The 17,090-nt window shown below is 46.8% G+C and overlaps 1 protein-coding gene across 1 annotated transcript in view; it reads left to right on the top strand.

The window, feature by feature from the left end:
• The window catches only part of MYO5C (myosin VC), a 90,137-nt gene that overhangs the window by 47,922 nt on the left and 25,125 nt on the right, over positions 1-17,090 (top strand). The window contains exons 18-30 of the mRNA XM_028100006.2: positions 349-435; positions 901-1,012; positions 1,766-1,977; positions 4,235-4,400; positions 4,735-4,881; positions 6,333-6,497; positions 7,738-7,831; positions 9,466-9,529; positions 11,965-12,145; positions 14,049-14,142; positions 14,457-14,520; positions 14,606-14,686; positions 15,551-15,731. Of these exons, the coding sequence (XP_027955807.2) occupies positions 349-435; positions 901-1,012; positions 1,766-1,977; positions 4,235-4,400; positions 4,735-4,881; positions 6,333-6,497; positions 7,738-7,831; positions 9,466-9,529; positions 11,965-12,145; positions 14,049-14,142; positions 14,457-14,520; positions 14,606-14,686; positions 15,551-15,731 (1,648 nt within the window). The remainder of the gene's footprint in view (positions 1-348; positions 436-900; positions 1,013-1,765; positions 1,978-4,234; positions 4,401-4,734; positions 4,882-6,332; positions 6,498-7,737; positions 7,832-9,465; positions 9,530-11,964; positions 12,146-14,048; positions 14,143-14,456; positions 14,521-14,605; positions 14,687-15,550; positions 15,732-17,090) is intronic.

The raw sequence follows: 17,090 nt of genomic DNA, 5'->3' as shown, positions 1-17,090 counted from the left end.
ACGAGGTGGGCGGGAACGTTTCCTCTACTCCGGTTGTCATGCAAAACTGAACCAAAGGCCCTTTCCTTAGGAGGCCTTCTCCCTGTTTCCCCCATCAGAATCCTTCGCCCCTTTCTCCGCGACCTCAGTCAGCTTCCAGAAGTCTCGCGGAGCTGCTGTTTTCATTTCCCCTCCGACAGGGATCCGTGGAGTAGCTGCTGGGTGCCTGGCATGGGGATTGGTGTGGGATCGCAGAGGCAGACCCTGCTCCCCAGGGCGCACCGTCCAGGCGGCTCTGCCGCGCTGCTCTTGGGCATGTTTGTCGGTCACGACGGCTAAACCCATCTCCTAACACACGTCTTCTTTCAGGTTTGACTCCAAAAGGATTGTTCAGCAGCTGCGAGCCTGCGGCGTTTTAGAGACAATTCGCATTAGTGCGCAGAGCTACCCTTCCAGGTTCGTTGTTACTCCTTGTTTTGGGGGGAAAATGCCCAACTTCAGGTCTGCTGAGAACCAAGGGAGTAGCTTCCAGGCTTTTTGTCAGATACTTGCATAAGATGCCCCCAAGATTTTTCCCACTGTGCTTTGAGGAGACCAGAGGAGGGCCACTGACAGGCGATGTGTGGGACGGGCCGCCACCACCCCATCACCCGTTCCCACGGCTAGTGAAACCGCCCGCTGCCTCCCCACTGCTCCTGGGAGAGGGAGCCGAAGGGCGAGCAGAGCACAATTGTTGGGGCCGAGTGTTAGCAGAAATACGGTATGGGGGGCATGCAGGTGTGCTCAGCGTGAGGTCAAAGGTCAGTGCCATCATCCCAGAACTGACTCCACCCCCCCACCGCCACCCCATCAGCAGTGGGATCACCGGACATGCCATGCCTCCTTCTGCCATGCCTCCTTAGATCCCTTTTGACTTTGCAGGTGGACATACATCGAATTCTACAGTCGCTACGGTGTGCTCATGACCAAACAGGAGCTTTCCTTCAGCGATAAAAAGGAGGTGTGCAAAGTGGTTTTACATAGGCTCATCCAGGTCAGTCTTGCTCAGCTCCTGGAATGACCAGCTCTCCCCGTCCCTACCCACCTGTCTCAGGACTGTATTGTCATGAATGCCAAAGAAGAAAATATGCCCCGAGCATTTGTGTGCTGGGTCAGAGCAGACACGCTCACGGGAACATCATCTCTTGAGGGCAGGAGTCACCATTAGGGACTCAGACTCGAACCCTGGCCTCCCTTCAGAGTCCTCCTACCCTATGTTGTCCTCCCACAATCTAAGGAGCTTCGATGGGCCTGGCTTATATCACATGGTCAACTGAGCTCTCTCTACCCCAGGAGGGCCCCAGACAGGCCACTCCGTGTGGATTTGGGTCATTGCTGCAGCAGTGAGTTGTGATGGGAAGGAAGTAGGGACAGAGGTACCATGGCCAGGAAAGGGGGTGGTGAAGACAAACCAGACCTCTCCAGGCTCTGCTCTCCTGTAGAAACCACACACAGGAAGCTGAAGCTTCCCGATGGCCCAACTGAGAATCACCAAGCATGCACACACCCCTATTACACCACCGACGGACCCCTGAACCTCAAGTCCATTTCTTCCCCCAGTGGCTTTAAACAGACATCTCAAAAAAATAAATTTCGAGGTCATGATCAGAATTTTTCTGCTTTATGTCAAGGAACATATGTGTCAAAATAACAATGTTTGGCATCTTTGAATCTCTAAACATCTTTTCCAAATATTATAGAAACTCTGAAAGATTTTATTTCTGATTCTATCATTTTTCTCTTCCAGGATTCTAATCAGTACCAGTTTGGTAAAACCAAAATTTTCTTCAGAGCAGGACAAGTGGCCTATTTAGAGAAACTCCGACTGGATAAGCTCAGGCAGAGTTGTGTTGTGATACAAAAGCACATCCGTGGCTGGCTCCAGAGAAAAAAGTTCCTCCGAGAAAGACAAGCTGCCCTGACAATCCAGCAGTACTTCCGGGGTCAGCAAACTGTGAGGTATCCTGGAGCCAAGGAAGCGGGGGGTGTGGTGTGGCTCAGGTGACTGCTCACCTTGTGGGGAGGGGCCTGTGAAGGAGGAACGGCCTTTCTCCTGGGGGGTGCAGATATGTGTGGGTGCCCTCCTGCAGCTGGCTGTGAGCCTGGAGATGAGAAGGTCATGTCCTCAGGGCAGGTAGTGCTGACCCTGCCTACCGTTCCCATGGCAGAGGTGACCCCTAGGACCCCGAAGCTCTGATCAGGGTTTTGAAGTGAGACCAGGTAGAGGAGGGACTGGGCCCTTTTCCCGTGGAAGTGAAAATGCCAAAGGCAATCAGGGTCCTGGGGCAGCCCCTGCCTAAATGCCGTGAGTAGCCACTGACCAGCCTACCCGCAGATAGTGGGGGGCCGACCGTACCCGAGGGGTCCATGGCAAGGCTCTGCCAGCAAACACAGAGTGCCCACCAAGGGGATGGCTGAGTGGAGGGCAATTCCGCCAATCTTACCCCTCACTGAGTGCTCCCCAGAAGCCGGGCTGGGCTGGCCAGTGAGATGGCGTCCTTCTGGACAGCAGGGTGTGCTAGTGTGCGTCCACGCTGCCTCTGTCCTTGTCGTGCTGTGAGGAGAGTTGAGAAGGCAGCTGTTTAAGGGTCAGGCTGTGTCACAGAACCCGACCTCTTCCTGAGCTGGAGGCCTGACCTCCAGCAGCATCTGGGCTTCTAGACGTGACTGGCACACCACAGCCTTCATCTCTGCGTGCTCCAAACTGGGCTTTGCCAGTTTGGCAAATATACCCCAGATGACTGTCTGACACATATACACAGCTGGGCTTGCCCTCCCGTGCCCCTGGGTCAGGTGATAGCAACCATCTCCAGGGCAGGAAAAGCCAGGGTTATTTTCTTCCCCAACTCAGGCCCCCTTTTTGTTTGGGAATCGCCGTGGCCTGACAGTTTTATCCCGGCTTACCTCTCATGTCTGTCCCTTCATTCCACTCCCATGCCCCTGTCCGGCATGAGGCCTCCACCGCCGCTTGCCTCCTGGTCCCACAGCACAGCCTCCCCCTGCTGCCTGTCTTCCTGAAGCAGGGTCTGTGGGAGCCACTGCCCTCCTCTTGCCCTTAATGCCTCCAGTGACCCCTATTTCCTACACTCAGTCATGACAAGGCTTTCAAGGCCCCCCATGGCCTAGATGCATTCACAAGAATGGAAGCTCTGGGAGATCCGGGACCCTGCTTTCATACACCATCGTGGATATTCAATAACTGTATTTTGTAAATAACAAATGGTCTCTATTTTTCTAACCTCACTGACTAATTTGTTTCATGTATCTTATATTCTGACAGTTCCAGACAAATTCTTTTTCTGAATATTTCAGGTCATTGCTTAGGTGCCCGTGTGTTCACTGGTCCTTAGCCTGAAATGCCTTTTCCAACCTTCATTTTCTCCAGAAATCCTATGTTTCCATCAAGGCCTGGCTCACAGGCAGAATTTCTCTTACAGATCTATTGGTAGTTACTTTAGTTTTCCTTTTATCCCACCTGGCCATTTATAAATCTGTCTGCTACATGGGGTTGTAAACTCTGAAGGTAAGAACCTTGTCTTTTAGAACACTACATCAAAAACTAATGATGTAATATATGGTGATTAACATAATAATAAAAAAATTTAAAGAAAAAAAAAAGAACCTTGTCTTTGCTTCCAGTCCTTTAGACAGGAGTTGACAAGCTTTTTCTGTAAGAGCCAATTATTTGGGCTTTGGGGGCCATGCAGATTCTCACAACTTTTCAACTTTGCTGTTATTAGCCACGGATAATACACAGATAATAGGTGTGGCCGCATTCCCATAACACTGGACAATAACAGGCGGAAGGCTGCAGAATTGGTCCCCAGGCTGTAGTTTGCCAATCCCTGATCTAGAGCTTCTAGCATGGTTTCCCACGAGGCTGAATGAGCAGGTGAAATGCCAGAGCCCAGTTGTTTTCACATATGTGAGTGACGGTGGATTGATCGACCTGAATATGAAGAGTGTGCAAGTTGCCATGTCATTCCCCTGGCCTGGAGCAGGTCCACATTCAGATCAGGGTGAAAGGAGAGGTGATGAGACTGACTTCCAGCGGGTGTTAGAGTCAATGAGTTCTAGAGTTTAATGGGTAGATTTGCAAAACATTTGACTATTCCTCAGTGGGGAAAAAAAAACAATGCTGTGCCATCTTGTCACTGTCCCATAGAAGTCAGTGCTCTGTGGATAACAGGTTCACTCTGCATTCTTTCTAACCAAGGAAAGCTGTTACGGCAACAGCCTTGAAAGAAGCATGGGCAGCCATCATCATTCAGAAGTACTGTCGTGGGTATCTCGTCCGTAATTTGTACCAGCTGATTCGCGTGGCCACTATCACCATCCAGGCCTACACCCGAGGGCTCCTGGCAAGGAGGAGGTATCGAAAGGTATGGCCGAGACCCCGTGCTTTCTTAGGACACGGGTTCCCCGGGGCTCAGGTTATTTTTCACCAGTCATAGATGTTTTTTTTTTCCTGCATGAAGACCTTCATAGAGAGCAGGGAGTCCTGGTATCTGAGTGTCTGTTCATACATGTCCACTACAGGTCGGTTTGGTCATCGTTTCAAAGATCTAGGCGTAATAGGACTCTGTAGGTTGATTACAAGAAATTTGTATTTTACACTGCGAGAATATTTTGATAGTTGCATCTCTCAACGCTGGAGGAGTTGATGGGAGAAACAGTAGAGAGCCAATCTGCATTTCATAAAATCTTGTTTTAAAGATGCTGGAGGAACACAAGGCTGTGATCCTTCAGAAATATGCACGGGCGTGGCTGGCCAGACGCAGATTCCAGAGTATCCGGCGATTCGTGCTCAACATTCAGCTTACTTACAGGGTCCAGCGTTTGCAGAAAAAGCTAGAAGATCAGGTAGGTGTTCATAATGTATCTTTCATATGTACTTTTCCTAACCGATTTATTTTGTCTTGGGCCAATTCCTTAGCTAATGCTGTTAAGATTTATGCCCATGTGTTAGGAGGTTCCAATAATTTATGTGGACCACCTGATCTAGAAAACAGAAGTACACTGTAAAAGGCTGCTCCGTGCAGTTGTGTAGGTTGTACACTGCACAAGGACAGCTGCCCAAGAGTGCAAGTGGGGCTGAAATCCAGGCTGGCTTTGCTTTTGCCAACCTCTGTGTCTTGGTACAAAGCTGGGCTGCCTTGAGGCAGGGGTGCCTTTTTCTCACCAGCACAAAGATGTCAACATGCCAAGCCGTGCTCCCTCAGGACTGTGTTGGCTCAGAGGAGTTGCTCCTTTCTAATTTGCCCAGAAGTCTATATGGTCTTACTGCAGCCCTGCCTATTTTGGGGAGACTCCTCATACCATTTCCACTGGTAGGAAACAAAATTCCCATGCTCTTAGCCAGTGGGGAAGGGCTGTGACATACGCAGTATCCAGATCTATAAAACTCACTCCTGGGCCTGTCCCAAATAACACTGAGCTTCTCCTAGGGTAAACTTGAAACTTAGCCATGAATGATGCCATAGGAGTCCTTAGTGAAGGGATGAATGTGCAAAAAAACCCTTGAGGTTTTGATGCATCTTCTCCTCATTGTGCTCTTGTGCAGCAGACCTCATGTTATGTGGCTTGTGCAGATCAGCACCAAAGAGCTGCCATGACAGCTGGGAGCGGGGCCCTTGGAGTCCTGATACTGCCAGGGCTCCATGCGAGGTATATTCCTTTGTTAGGGCTGCTGTAACAAACGGCCACAGCCTACGTGGCCTACACAACAGCCATTTCTTTTGTCACACTTCTGGAGGCTAGAAGGCCAAGATCAAGGTGTTGGCAGAGCTGGTTTCTACTGAGTTGTCTCTTCTTGACTTGCCGATGGCAGTCTCCTCCCCATTTCTTCACACCATCTTCCCTCAGTGTCTGTGTCCTAATCTCTTCTTATAAGGGCACCAGTCATACTGGATTAGGACCTGCCAATATCACCTCATTTTACCTTAATTTTGTCTTTAAAGACCCTATCTCTAAATATAGTCATTTTCTGAAGTGTTGAGCATTAGGACTGTAACATGTGAATTTGGGGGGCAGCAGGGGACACAGTGTATCCCATAGCACTAGGGTTGTCTTAGAGCTCCGAGATTGGGCTGGTCCCACACTAAAAGTGCCATCAGCTCAGGAAGTTTGACCAGATCTGCCTTGCTATTTGCACTGGGATGAAGATGCTCATACATGCCATCGTAATGATAAGTGGGATCATTGTAGATAAAGCTCTGATAGATTTAGATGCCATGTCAAAGGTTGTGAGAAGCAAATGGAACAGCTTCTTTATTTTGGATAAACCCCTAAACATCTGCTGTTTTTTCCTCTAGAACAAAGAGAACCATGGGCTGGTGGAGAAGCTGACCAGCCTGGCGGCTCTTCAGGCCAGTGACATGGAGAAGATTCAGAAACTGGAATCCGAGCTGGACAGAGCAGCTGCCCACAGGCACAATTATGAGGAGAAGGGGAAGAAATACAAGACTGCCATGGAAGAGGTCTGTGCTGGTTGTGATTATGGAAATCCATGCAAGAGGTCATGGCACAGCATTTTCCCACAAAGCAGATTTCTGCAGAACACATCAATTTTTGCTGTTGGCTTCTATCAAAAAAGGAAGCCTACCTTTCAGGGGAGGGGAGGTCAGAGGCCTAGAATCTGGGGGAGGAGGAGGAGGCTCATGCTTCAAGACATACAGCATAAGGTTTCCTCTTTTTTCAACCATCATGAACTGATGAAAGCCCTTTTAAAGAGAAGGAGCCCTGGCTGGATGCTTTCCTCTCTTCCAGGATGATCTTGGTCCCCGGTCACTTGTCCTTCTGGTGTGTGCCCTGAAGCATCTTCCCCAGAACAGCAGTGCAAAGCTTGGGGCAGGTTTTCATCTCCATGTTGTAGTAAACTGAGCAGTAGGCAGAGATCAGATGCCCCTGGCTCAAATCTCATCTTTGCTGCCGTCTGGTTGGGCAACCTTGGCAAGTCCCTTCCCTTCTCTGATGTAAAATGGGAATAACAAAAAGGACTGACAGGGTCATTGTGAGAATAAAATTGTCAGATGAAATCATTTAGCCAAGTGCCTACCACAGAGCCCTGCACAAGTGTGAGCTGCAGTTTTCTGAAGAGGTAGTATTTATTACCCTCTATTCTGTACTTTCCAAAGTCCTGGAGTGCCCAGGTTTGTGGCAGCCTGGAGCCTCAGGGCACCCTCCGCGTTGCAGGTACTGCCGGTCACCAACTGTCAGCACCAAGTGGCCCTAGCTGCCAGCTCAGCAGATACTTTACTAGGAGAAGCTAAAATAATAGAGCTTCTGTCCTGATCACATCCTTCCTGATGGATCCACTTTATATCATAAATTATTTATATCATATTAAATATATAAATACCTTGGCTATTGAGAAGCTTCCAGAAAAGGACAGAGGCATTTCCTTGGCTACGAGGAGACCTTGGATTTAGTTGTTTCTCCTTGACTTCGGCCATTGCCGGGCCAGGTTGAGAACTAGTGTCTGCTTGAAGTCACATGGAGCCCTTGTGCATGAGGTGGAATGCAGCATCTTGCAGTGGGCTGGCGCTGGCTGTTAGCCATGGAGAGGAGCTGAGACAGATAGATGCGTGGATGCATAGATGCAAGGATGGATGGATGGATGGATGGATGGATAAAAATGCAGCCTTTCACCAAGAAAGGCTGTACTGACAAAACTTCAAGTGAGGTTTTTAAAAAGCTTTTTTTTCTTCCTCTCACTAGAAATTGGCAAAGCTTCAGAAGCATAATTCAGAACTGGAAATACAAAAAGAGCAAATAGAACTACAGCTCCAAGAGAAGACTGAAGAGCTGAAAGGTAGAGCCCAAGGTGGCCCAAGGCGTGCTTTCATGTGCTCACCTGTCCAGGCATTTGAGAAATAACTAGTGTGAACTGAGTTTTAGGCAGAATCAAGAATCTGCGATGTATTCCCAGTGAGATGAGAACGTTTCTTGCCTGGCAGGGAACAACTGTATTTAACTTGTGGTAACATTACCCTGCAGACTCTTCCGTTTTATTTCCATCTTTTGTTAGACAGCACAGCAATCCCTGTCTCAGAATTGCCTGGGCCGTTTGCTAAATACAGATGTTTGGGCCATTGGCCTGGAACTCTTGCATCAGGAGATGGTGTCTGTGTATGGTACAGCCAGGGTGGTTCAGACATCTGTGTTTTTAAAAAACTTTGTGGTGATCCTGATGCACAGGCAGGGTAATGCTGGAGTAATGTTGCTGCTGGCCAAGGATCTGTAGTCAAATTTCAGATCTGTCCAAATGACTTGGTGTAAGTGGTACCCCCTCCTCTCCTCCTGCCCTGGCTCTGAGTGCAGGCCCTGCTGAGCCCTTGAGCCATAGCACCCCCGGGCTGTCAGATGCAGACCCTTGTATCCAGTGGTACCACTTTCATTCAGGGGTGTGAGCAGCCACCCTTAGCCTAGCTCTGTCCGACGCAGGTGCTAATTGCAAGCACTTGCTCAGTCCCAATAGGAACGGGAACCTGACGGTTCCTGACCAGATGGTTTAAATGTCCACACCTGATCATCTGTCCTGTCCAGGGCTCTTTCCTACAAGCTCTGATGGGGCAGCAAGGGCATGGGAGTTCAGGCCTGGGGATCTAGCACACACCGGAGGCCCAGCAGGGAGTGGATACGCCAGCATCCAGAGGAGCAGAGGAGCCCTGGGGGTTCGGGTCAGAGTGTGGGAGAAAGACATGTCAGTAGGAGGAAATAAACATCCCGAGTGCTGGCCGGCAGAGCAGAAAAGGCTGTTCAGAGGATGGCAAGCACGGGAGTGACCTCCTGCTACAGATAAGGCGCATCCTCCACCCAGTCTCTGAGGACCGATGGTGTGGGCGCCGATGAGCTCATGAGGTCAGAGTAAACCTCAGACCTGAATTAAGGCAGGGCTTGCCCACCTCTACCTTTTTTATGACAATATACTGCTCCTGGGTGTACTTGCTCTTTCTTCTAATTTTAAGTGGGTTTTTTCCCACAAGAACATTTAAATTCCTGTAAGTGTGTCCTTACAATTACATATTTGACAGCACTGACATATTTGGGTCCATAATTTTATATTTCCTCCTAAAAAGTGCCTGAAAACTTTCAAACCCCATCATAAACTGACGGTTTTTCTTCCCATAGGGTCTCTGTGTACTTTTAATAGTAATATATATTATCTCAAAGCCAATATGCCTTTTTAAACAAATAATACTCAGACCAAAAAAAAAGTACTATAAATGAAACTATTCACACATTTCTAGCATGACCAATTTGTGAGAATTATTATTTCCCCTTCTTGTCTGTATTTCTAATTCCTAAATTATAAAAGTGACAGTTACCCTCCCATCTTAAGTCTTACTCATGATTGTTCTCAGACCTACGCTTTTTTACATGTGACATGAAACCATCGAGGCATTGATTTGCAGACATATTTCAAAGAGCATTCTCTCTTCACAGAAAAAATGGACAACCTCACCAAGCAGCTCTTTGATGATGTGCAAAAAGAAGAAGAACAGAGAATGTACGAAATCTAGTTTGCCTTAAAGCTATGGCTTCCTTCTCTCTCTCCTGTTTTATATTTTGCTTCTCAGCTTGCAGATAGCAGGTCACAGATACAGGAAAGCGGGGCGGCGGGGGGGGGGTGAATATATTTGTAGGAAGCAAGAGACTCAGGCATGTGAGAGCCGAGTCCCCCAGGGTGTACCTTTCAGGCCTGGCAGTAGGCCCCCAGGAATTTCTCACTTTCCCTTCATTGCTAAGACAGAAGTTCAGACACTGCCATCCCTTTCAGCTTCCCTCAGGTCCAAGAAGTAAAACTATTGCCTAGGAAATAAGCCTGTCTCCCTCCCATGTCTGTTGTGTCTGTTAACTTGACTCTAGGGGGCAATAAGGGATGGAACCCACCTCACAATAGTTAAGACAGGTCCCCATGATCTTGTACTCTACCAGCCCCACCTTTCCTGTCTCAGTACCAAATGCTTTGCTAATCTGTAAAGACTGCAGTCTACACTCCCTTCTCTTATAGAGTCAACTCAAAGGTTTTAGATCTCAAAGGAGGGATGCGTGGCAGGGTGTTGGGGAAAGACAAAATATTCTTGGCATGTTTCTGTTGGGGGCTGGAAGGCTCAGAGCTGGGGTGGTAGGATATACAACTTCCCCACCTCATTGGCAGAAGAGCCTGAGTCTTAGTAAGGAACAGGATGCCAAAACGTTAGTGGCGGGCATGTCACCGAAGAGCTCCAAGAGTTACAGATACGTGTTTCACGATCCTATGTGAGTTTTATTTTTATTATTTTTTAAAACCATTTTATTTATTTGAGAGCGAGAGTGAGAGAACACAAGCAGGGGTAGTAGTAGAGGGAGAGGGAGAAGGCTCCCCACTAAGCAGGGAGCCCGATGTGGGGCTCAATCCCAGGACCCTGAGATCATGACCTGAGTCAAAGGCAGATGCTTAACGACTGAGCCACCCAGGAGCCCCATGTGAGTTTTAAAATAGGGAGATTGGGTTCTTCACCTTGAAAATTTTATTTTTCGGGGTGCCTGGGTGACTCAGTCTTTCAGCATCTGCCTTTGTCTCAGGTCATGATCCCAGGGTCCTGGGATCGAGTCCCGCATCGGGCTCCCTGCTCGGCAGGAAGCCTGCTTCTCCCTCTCCCACCCACCCCCAGCTTATGTTCCCTCTCTCGCTGTGTCTCTCTCTATCAGCAAATAAATAAAATCTTTTTTAAATTAAAAAAAAAATAAAAAGAAAATTTTATTTTTCAATGAACTCTCAACTCTAGGAGAGGGTCTCAGTTCTTGGCCTCTCACTGTGTACTAGGGCCACTTGGGAGCAATTACTTCAAGAAGGGGTTTGGAGAGGCAGGCTGAGGCCAGGACCCTTTAAGTTCTTTGCAGTCCTCATCAGCACTCACCTGTAGCTTGGTCTGGTCCCTGGTCAGCTGACTGGGGACGTTTTAGCCCCTGTCACAACCCTTGAGGAGTGTCCAGATGCCCACAGCCTGTGGGTGACTCCTGACCAGCATAGGTACAAGTCTGCGATTCTTTCAGCATAGACTGCTGGCTGCAGTTTGCTTCTCTGAAGGTGTTTTACTGCCCTCTTCGGAGCACTGTGGTTTTTTGAAACACCTGAAAACAAAGTTAAAGAAGTTTGTTAACATCTATAAAAGGAAATGAAACACAAACCTACTGGGAGTGTGACTCTCTTCCTGGGCCTTCCCCCTTTGTGCTACGGAAGCCAGTCATAAAATGAACTGAGATGAGAGCCTAGCAAGTAGAGCGATGATTTAATAAAGTCCTGGAGCCCCTGGGACTGCTTCTGTTCTGACTGGTCCCTCCGGGGTGGGCTGGTCTAGGTCGTATCTCTCTCATGTTATTTTCTTGGTCAGTCATCCCATATTTAATTGAGCAACTGTCTCACAAGGAATTGGGTTTCCATGGACTTTGGGGCACCTGGATTTGCTGCAGTTTATCGTAGAATGTTTGAAGGGCTGGCCCCTCTGACATGTTAAATGGCTATATTAACTTATTTAGGACCTAGCCAAACCCTTCTAGGATCCGTGGAACTTGGCAGAATGTGCCAAGGTCTTTTCAGAGGGAAGGGGCCCCTCCAAGAGACCACAGGGAAGCCCACGGAACTAGGGTGGCTTCAGGAATGGAGTATTGCCCCCACCGCCGAGTCTTTGAGTTCAGCCTTCCTACCCTGTGTTTCCTCTGTGTGACCATAGCAGAGCCACATTTCTCAGATCAGAAGGTATAAGAAGTTTCCCTAACCTAAGGGGACAGGAAACTGGCAGCTAAAAATAAGGCCGTTGTCTATTGGAACTGTCACAGTGGATCCTAATTAACTCGTCTCCTTTCCGAGTCTCTTCTTATTATTTTCAAAATGATGTATTGTTCTAATTCATGGTAAAGACTTTAGAGAAATCTTGAATTAATTATTTCTTTTGCGTCTAGACTTCTTGAAAAAAGCTTTGAACTGAAAACACAAGACTATGAGAAGCAGATCTGCTCTTTGAAAGAAGACCTTCAAGCTCTCAGGGATGAGAAAATGCGCCTGCGGCACCAACTAGAGGAAGAACGCCTCAGCTCTGACAGCTTAAAGGGGGAGGTGGCCCAGCTGAGAAAGCAGGCAAAGGTAGAAGGCGCTTCTCGCTTGCAGATGAGCTCTTGGGCTACGTTATCTGAGCGGCATGGAGGGGCAGTCTCACACTCCCACGGGGTCAGATAGCTGAGAGCATCTGCATAAGGGCCAAAGTCAGAAGGACCCTGATTTCTCCAGTTTTTCTAAGGATGAACCCCCAAGTTGCCTTTGACTCACCAATAACTGGTTTTCATTTTTTAAAAGTCAGCTTTCTAACTCTTTCAAAATTATATAAATTTATTCAAATATGCTGACCTAGAGAATATTTTCAAATTAAATGACAAATTGATCTGAACCCTTCTTATACATTCCATCATGTTGTTATAGTTCTATAAATACCTGTGTTAAAATTACATTACCTTATTATCAGAATCTTTTATTTTAAATAGTTATCAGAAAATCCACAAAAGCAATGATCCATGCTTGGACAACCGAGGCTTAACTGAATTCCTTCCCTACCAGAAAACACAAACCCGAGTGTCCCTATGTTCTTCAATGCAAAACATTTCAGTGTAAGTTTGGAAAGCTTTTAAGCTTCCACTAATGAAATGCATGTTAGTAGAATATTGTTAAGATTATGCAAATGTTCTCTGTAACGGTCGTGGAATAGCCACGCATGGCCTAGAAGAACTTTAGGAATCCCCTCTGGGTCACCTCTTGACTTCACAGGAGAGCTGTCCACATTCTCTGGGCCCCGGTTTCCTATTGTTGAAAAGGAGGAGTTTGGACTGTGGGATCAGGGAGGACCATGTATTGCTCTGACTGCTTCACTCTTCAGAGTCACACGAGGCTCACATCAATCCATGGGAGTCGTGTCCTCTGACTAGTCTGCATCTTGGGACATCATATCGCTGCTCTTGGAGTGAGGCCCCACTATTTGTCACTCGCTTCCTCTTTGCTAACTAAAACTTGGTCCAAACCCTCTGATGTGGTATATTAAGATTCATCTGATTTTCACAGAAAATAAACAAACAGTCTGTAAGTAAATACATCTGTGACTTGGAACATTTGCTGAAACATTACCAAGAGCAGGGCTTTTGGATTGGACAGTCCTGGGGCCCCATCAGCCTTCCTGTGTGGCCCTGAGCATGCCATCTCACCTTCTGTAGCCCCAGTTTTCTCATCTATAAATTATTACTCCATCTCTGTGTGGCCTGTTATAAGGATGAGGTTGTGTATGTAATGTGATCGGTAAATGTCAGTTGGATCTCCCTCTACACCCACTGAAGAAACTGGAGCTGTAGCCCTTAAACACTTAGACTAACTGAGAAAAGATCATGGAGAGGTTATTCCTGCTGCATATCTCCCAGAGCTATAAAACCTCACACCCGTGATCCTTACTTAGGCTGCCCTCTCGAGGTAATAAAGGCAGCATACCGCCTCTTCCCCACAACCTGTGCTCCCTTCTCAGTGCACCCTGGTTGCACCCCCACAGCCAACTCCCAGCCTCCTGGGTACCCCTGGCTCAGCTGCTCTGGCACATTTACACCTGGCAGGAGCTCAAACCCACAGTTATGATAGTGGTGGCTTGCTCACATCCCTGCATCCAAGAGTTCATCATACAGTGAAAGAGAATTTAGCCCCTTAGATTTTACTTCTTTTGAGCCCCCTTCCTCTGCAGTCCAGCCCAACCTTGTAGTAAGGAGCTATTTTCCCTTTATGTAGTGAGGAAACTAATTCTATTGTTACAACCAACTATGAGAATAAGTTAACAATATTTTGAGCAGTTAAACATGCTTCAGGGCCACACTGTGTGGGCAGTGATGATTTAACAAGATCCTAACTGGGTGAGGAACTCTTGGGTAGATTCACAATACTGTAATAGTATTCTCTTTGTCTGGCATAAGCTGTAATAGCTACTTTTTCTTCACCCGGTACGGTCATTGCTGTGATACAGACAATCTCTGAGTTTGAAAAGGAGATAGAGCTTCTTCAGACACAGAAGATAGACGTGGAGAAACACGTGCAGTCACAGAAACGGGAAATGAGAGGTAAGAAAAATACGAGTCACTGAGCCCATGGGGGCAGACTGAGTTTATCACGGGCGTCACTGCTAAGGAAATGTATCCTTTGGTATGAGCCCGGTTAGTTTGCTGGTTGGTTGGACATGTGGCAGGTTGAATAGCTGGTTGGCTTCATAGCTGGTAGGTTGGTTAGCTGATTGGTTGAATAGCTGGTAAGTTAGCTGATGGTATGGTTAGCTGGACACTCTGTGAAATCTAGAAAGGTGGGACCAAAAAAGGGAATGCGAGAAGAGAAATCATGCAGAAATGTCATTTATACCAGCTCTGCATTTTCCCCTCAGAAAAGATGTCTGAGATCACCAAACAACTTCTTGAAAGCTATGACATTGAAGATGTTAGAAGCAGGTAATCATTTTTGTGTTACCAAACCTTTAGAAACATATAACACATGAGTGAGATGATGGATTTTCTTACTCCCCTTATTTTCCAGGCTCTCGTTGGAAGATTTGGAACATTTAAATGAGGATGGAGAACTTTGGTTTGCTTATGAAGGACTAAAGAAAGCAACACAGTGAGAAATTTCCCAGAGTTCTTTTTGATTTTCAGAGATAATAAATATTGGAAAGTCAAAAGTTTATCTTCCACAGATTTGACACAAAGGAAATTCCTTATAGTGGGTTGATCTAATAATTGCTGGAAATATTTCAAGAATTAAGTAATGAGCTTAATAATGAAAAACAATCTTTTTATAGGATAAACTTCTGAGTCATAAAACCTGTAATCTGTACAGGGAAAACTGATTATATGAAATAAGTTAGCCAGTGTTACTATAGAGATATAGCTATGTTTAGATTTAAGGAGTTTGCTGTAATCTTTTACTTAAAAACTTTATCTTTTAGAACAATTTCAGGTCCACGGCAAAATTTAGCATAAAATACAGAGATTTCTGAGAGATTTCCCTGCCCTCACCCCACACAACCAGTATTGCTTTCCCCATCAGAGTAGTAGTACATTTGTTAAAATTGATGAACCTACATTTATCTGTCATTATCATCCAGAATCAGTAGTTGACTTCAGGGTTCACTATTGGTGTTGTACATTCTCTGAGTTTAACAGATGCATAATGAATGTATATTTACGCTTGTTGCATACAGAACATATTCTTAAACCATTAATGTGTAACTTTAATAATGCCTAAAATTTTTTACTGTTAACTGCATATTAATGCCACATAATGCTTCCTAACTGGCTAGAAGGATTTTATAATTCCACCTACCAAATTCCGTAGCCTGTCACCCTGTGTATATATGTAAACTTTGTGTCCTTAGCATGGTTCTCATTGTGAATTTTCGTAACTGCTGGGCATGTGCACGCTCATGGTCAGCACAGCGGAACAAAGACCATGTGGCTCGTTTCTTGGCCTCTCCTCTGACAGCGTTTTGGAGAGCCATTTCCAGTCCCAGAAGGACTGCTATGAAAAGGAGATCGAAGCTTTGAACTTCAAAGTGGTGCATCTAAGTCAAGAGATCAACCACCTGCAGAAATTATTTAGAGAAGAGACTGACATCAATGAAAGTATCCGTCATGAAGTTACCAGGCTAACGTCGGAGAACGTGGTATGATCTTAGCCGTGGGGCCCTGGGGTGGCCATTATTCTAGAGATGTACTTTGTTAGTGGAATAAAATTCAGTTTCTTGGCAGTAAACGATGGATCAGAATTATGTTTTCTGGAGTGAAATAACTGGGTCAGAAAATAAACTATAAAATTACCCTAGGCTGGAGAGCACTTTGGTTTGAGAGTGGGTTTATTCACCATAGGATGGGTCCAAATTCTGTGATGTGCACGTGTATTTTTAAATCTGTGTATTTTAAGTCCAGCTCTAACCCCTTGGAAAGTGACCAAAAACACTAAGGTAGAAGGATGACTCTGGAGTGGGGCATGTGTTCAGGTCTGTCCCTCTGTGCTTCTCATCTCGTTTTCTCAAGGACTTCTCTCTTCTGTGATGCCAGTTCTTCCTCCCAGAGTTTTTCTCATCCTTTCTTCTAACTCAAGCCTCAGCCCTGGAGAAATGCTGGAGGAATCTCCTGACTCAAAGAACATCCCTTTCTGGGGCACCTGGGTGGCTCAGTCATTAAGCGTCTGCCTTTGGCTCAGGTCATGATCCCAGGGTTCTGGGATCGATCCCCGCATCGGGCTCCCTGCTCAGCAGGGGGGCCTGCTTCTTCCTCTCCCACTCCCCTGCTTGTGTTCCCTCTCTCACTGTGTCTCTCTCTGTCAAATAAATAAATACAATCTTTTTTTTTTAAAAAAAAAGAACATCCCTTTCTTAACCCCAAATCACCTGTAGCCACCACCCCATTTCTCTGGGGTAGCTGGCCAGGCTTCTCAGTGGCCACCTAACGGATTTCTGCACTCACCTCCCAATTCCCGCACAGCCATGCCATTCTTTCATAAGCCCCAACCACTGACCAGCGCTGCCTGCACACGGCTGAGCCCAGAGTGCTCCTTTTCACCCCCATCTTGTCTCTCAGCCACATTTGGTGACGTTAATCACTGCCTCTTCCTCCCTGCTATTTGTTCTGCTGCCTTCCAGGATACCATGCTTTCCTAAGAACCCATCTCACTGGCTACGCCTTCTCAGCTTTCTTACCATTTCCTCTCCTCTGCCTAACCTGAGAGTATTAGGAACTCTCCGGGCTGTGCCCCGGGTGAGGAGATGTGACCCTGGGCACAGCGGACATGTGGAGCAGTGGTTAAGGACCTTCATGTCTTTGTTTATTCTTTGGACAAAACTTTACTGAGGAAAAATGCAGAACATGCATCCAAATGCACAAACAAGTATCCTTCATGTGCACTTCAGAGGCACAGATTGTTTTTATACACTTGGACGAGAGAAAAACTATTTACCTGCCTGAGGGTGGAGGTGAGGGACATTTAAAGAAATATGCAGACAAGGATGCCTGAGTGGCTCAGT

The sequence above is a fragment of the Eumetopias jubatus genome, unplaced genomic scaffold (assembly GCF_037043125.1).
Source record: "Eumetopias jubatus isolate StellerSeaLion01/CBP00866 unplaced genomic scaffold, mEumJub1_p1.0 scaffold_7, whole genome shotgun sequence".
Taxonomy (NCBI): Eukaryota; Metazoa; Chordata; class Mammalia; order Carnivora; family Otariidae; genus Eumetopias; species Eumetopias jubatus.
The sequence above is the reverse complement of the archived record's forward strand: the minus strand, read 5'-3'. Positions and strand labels throughout refer to the sequence as shown.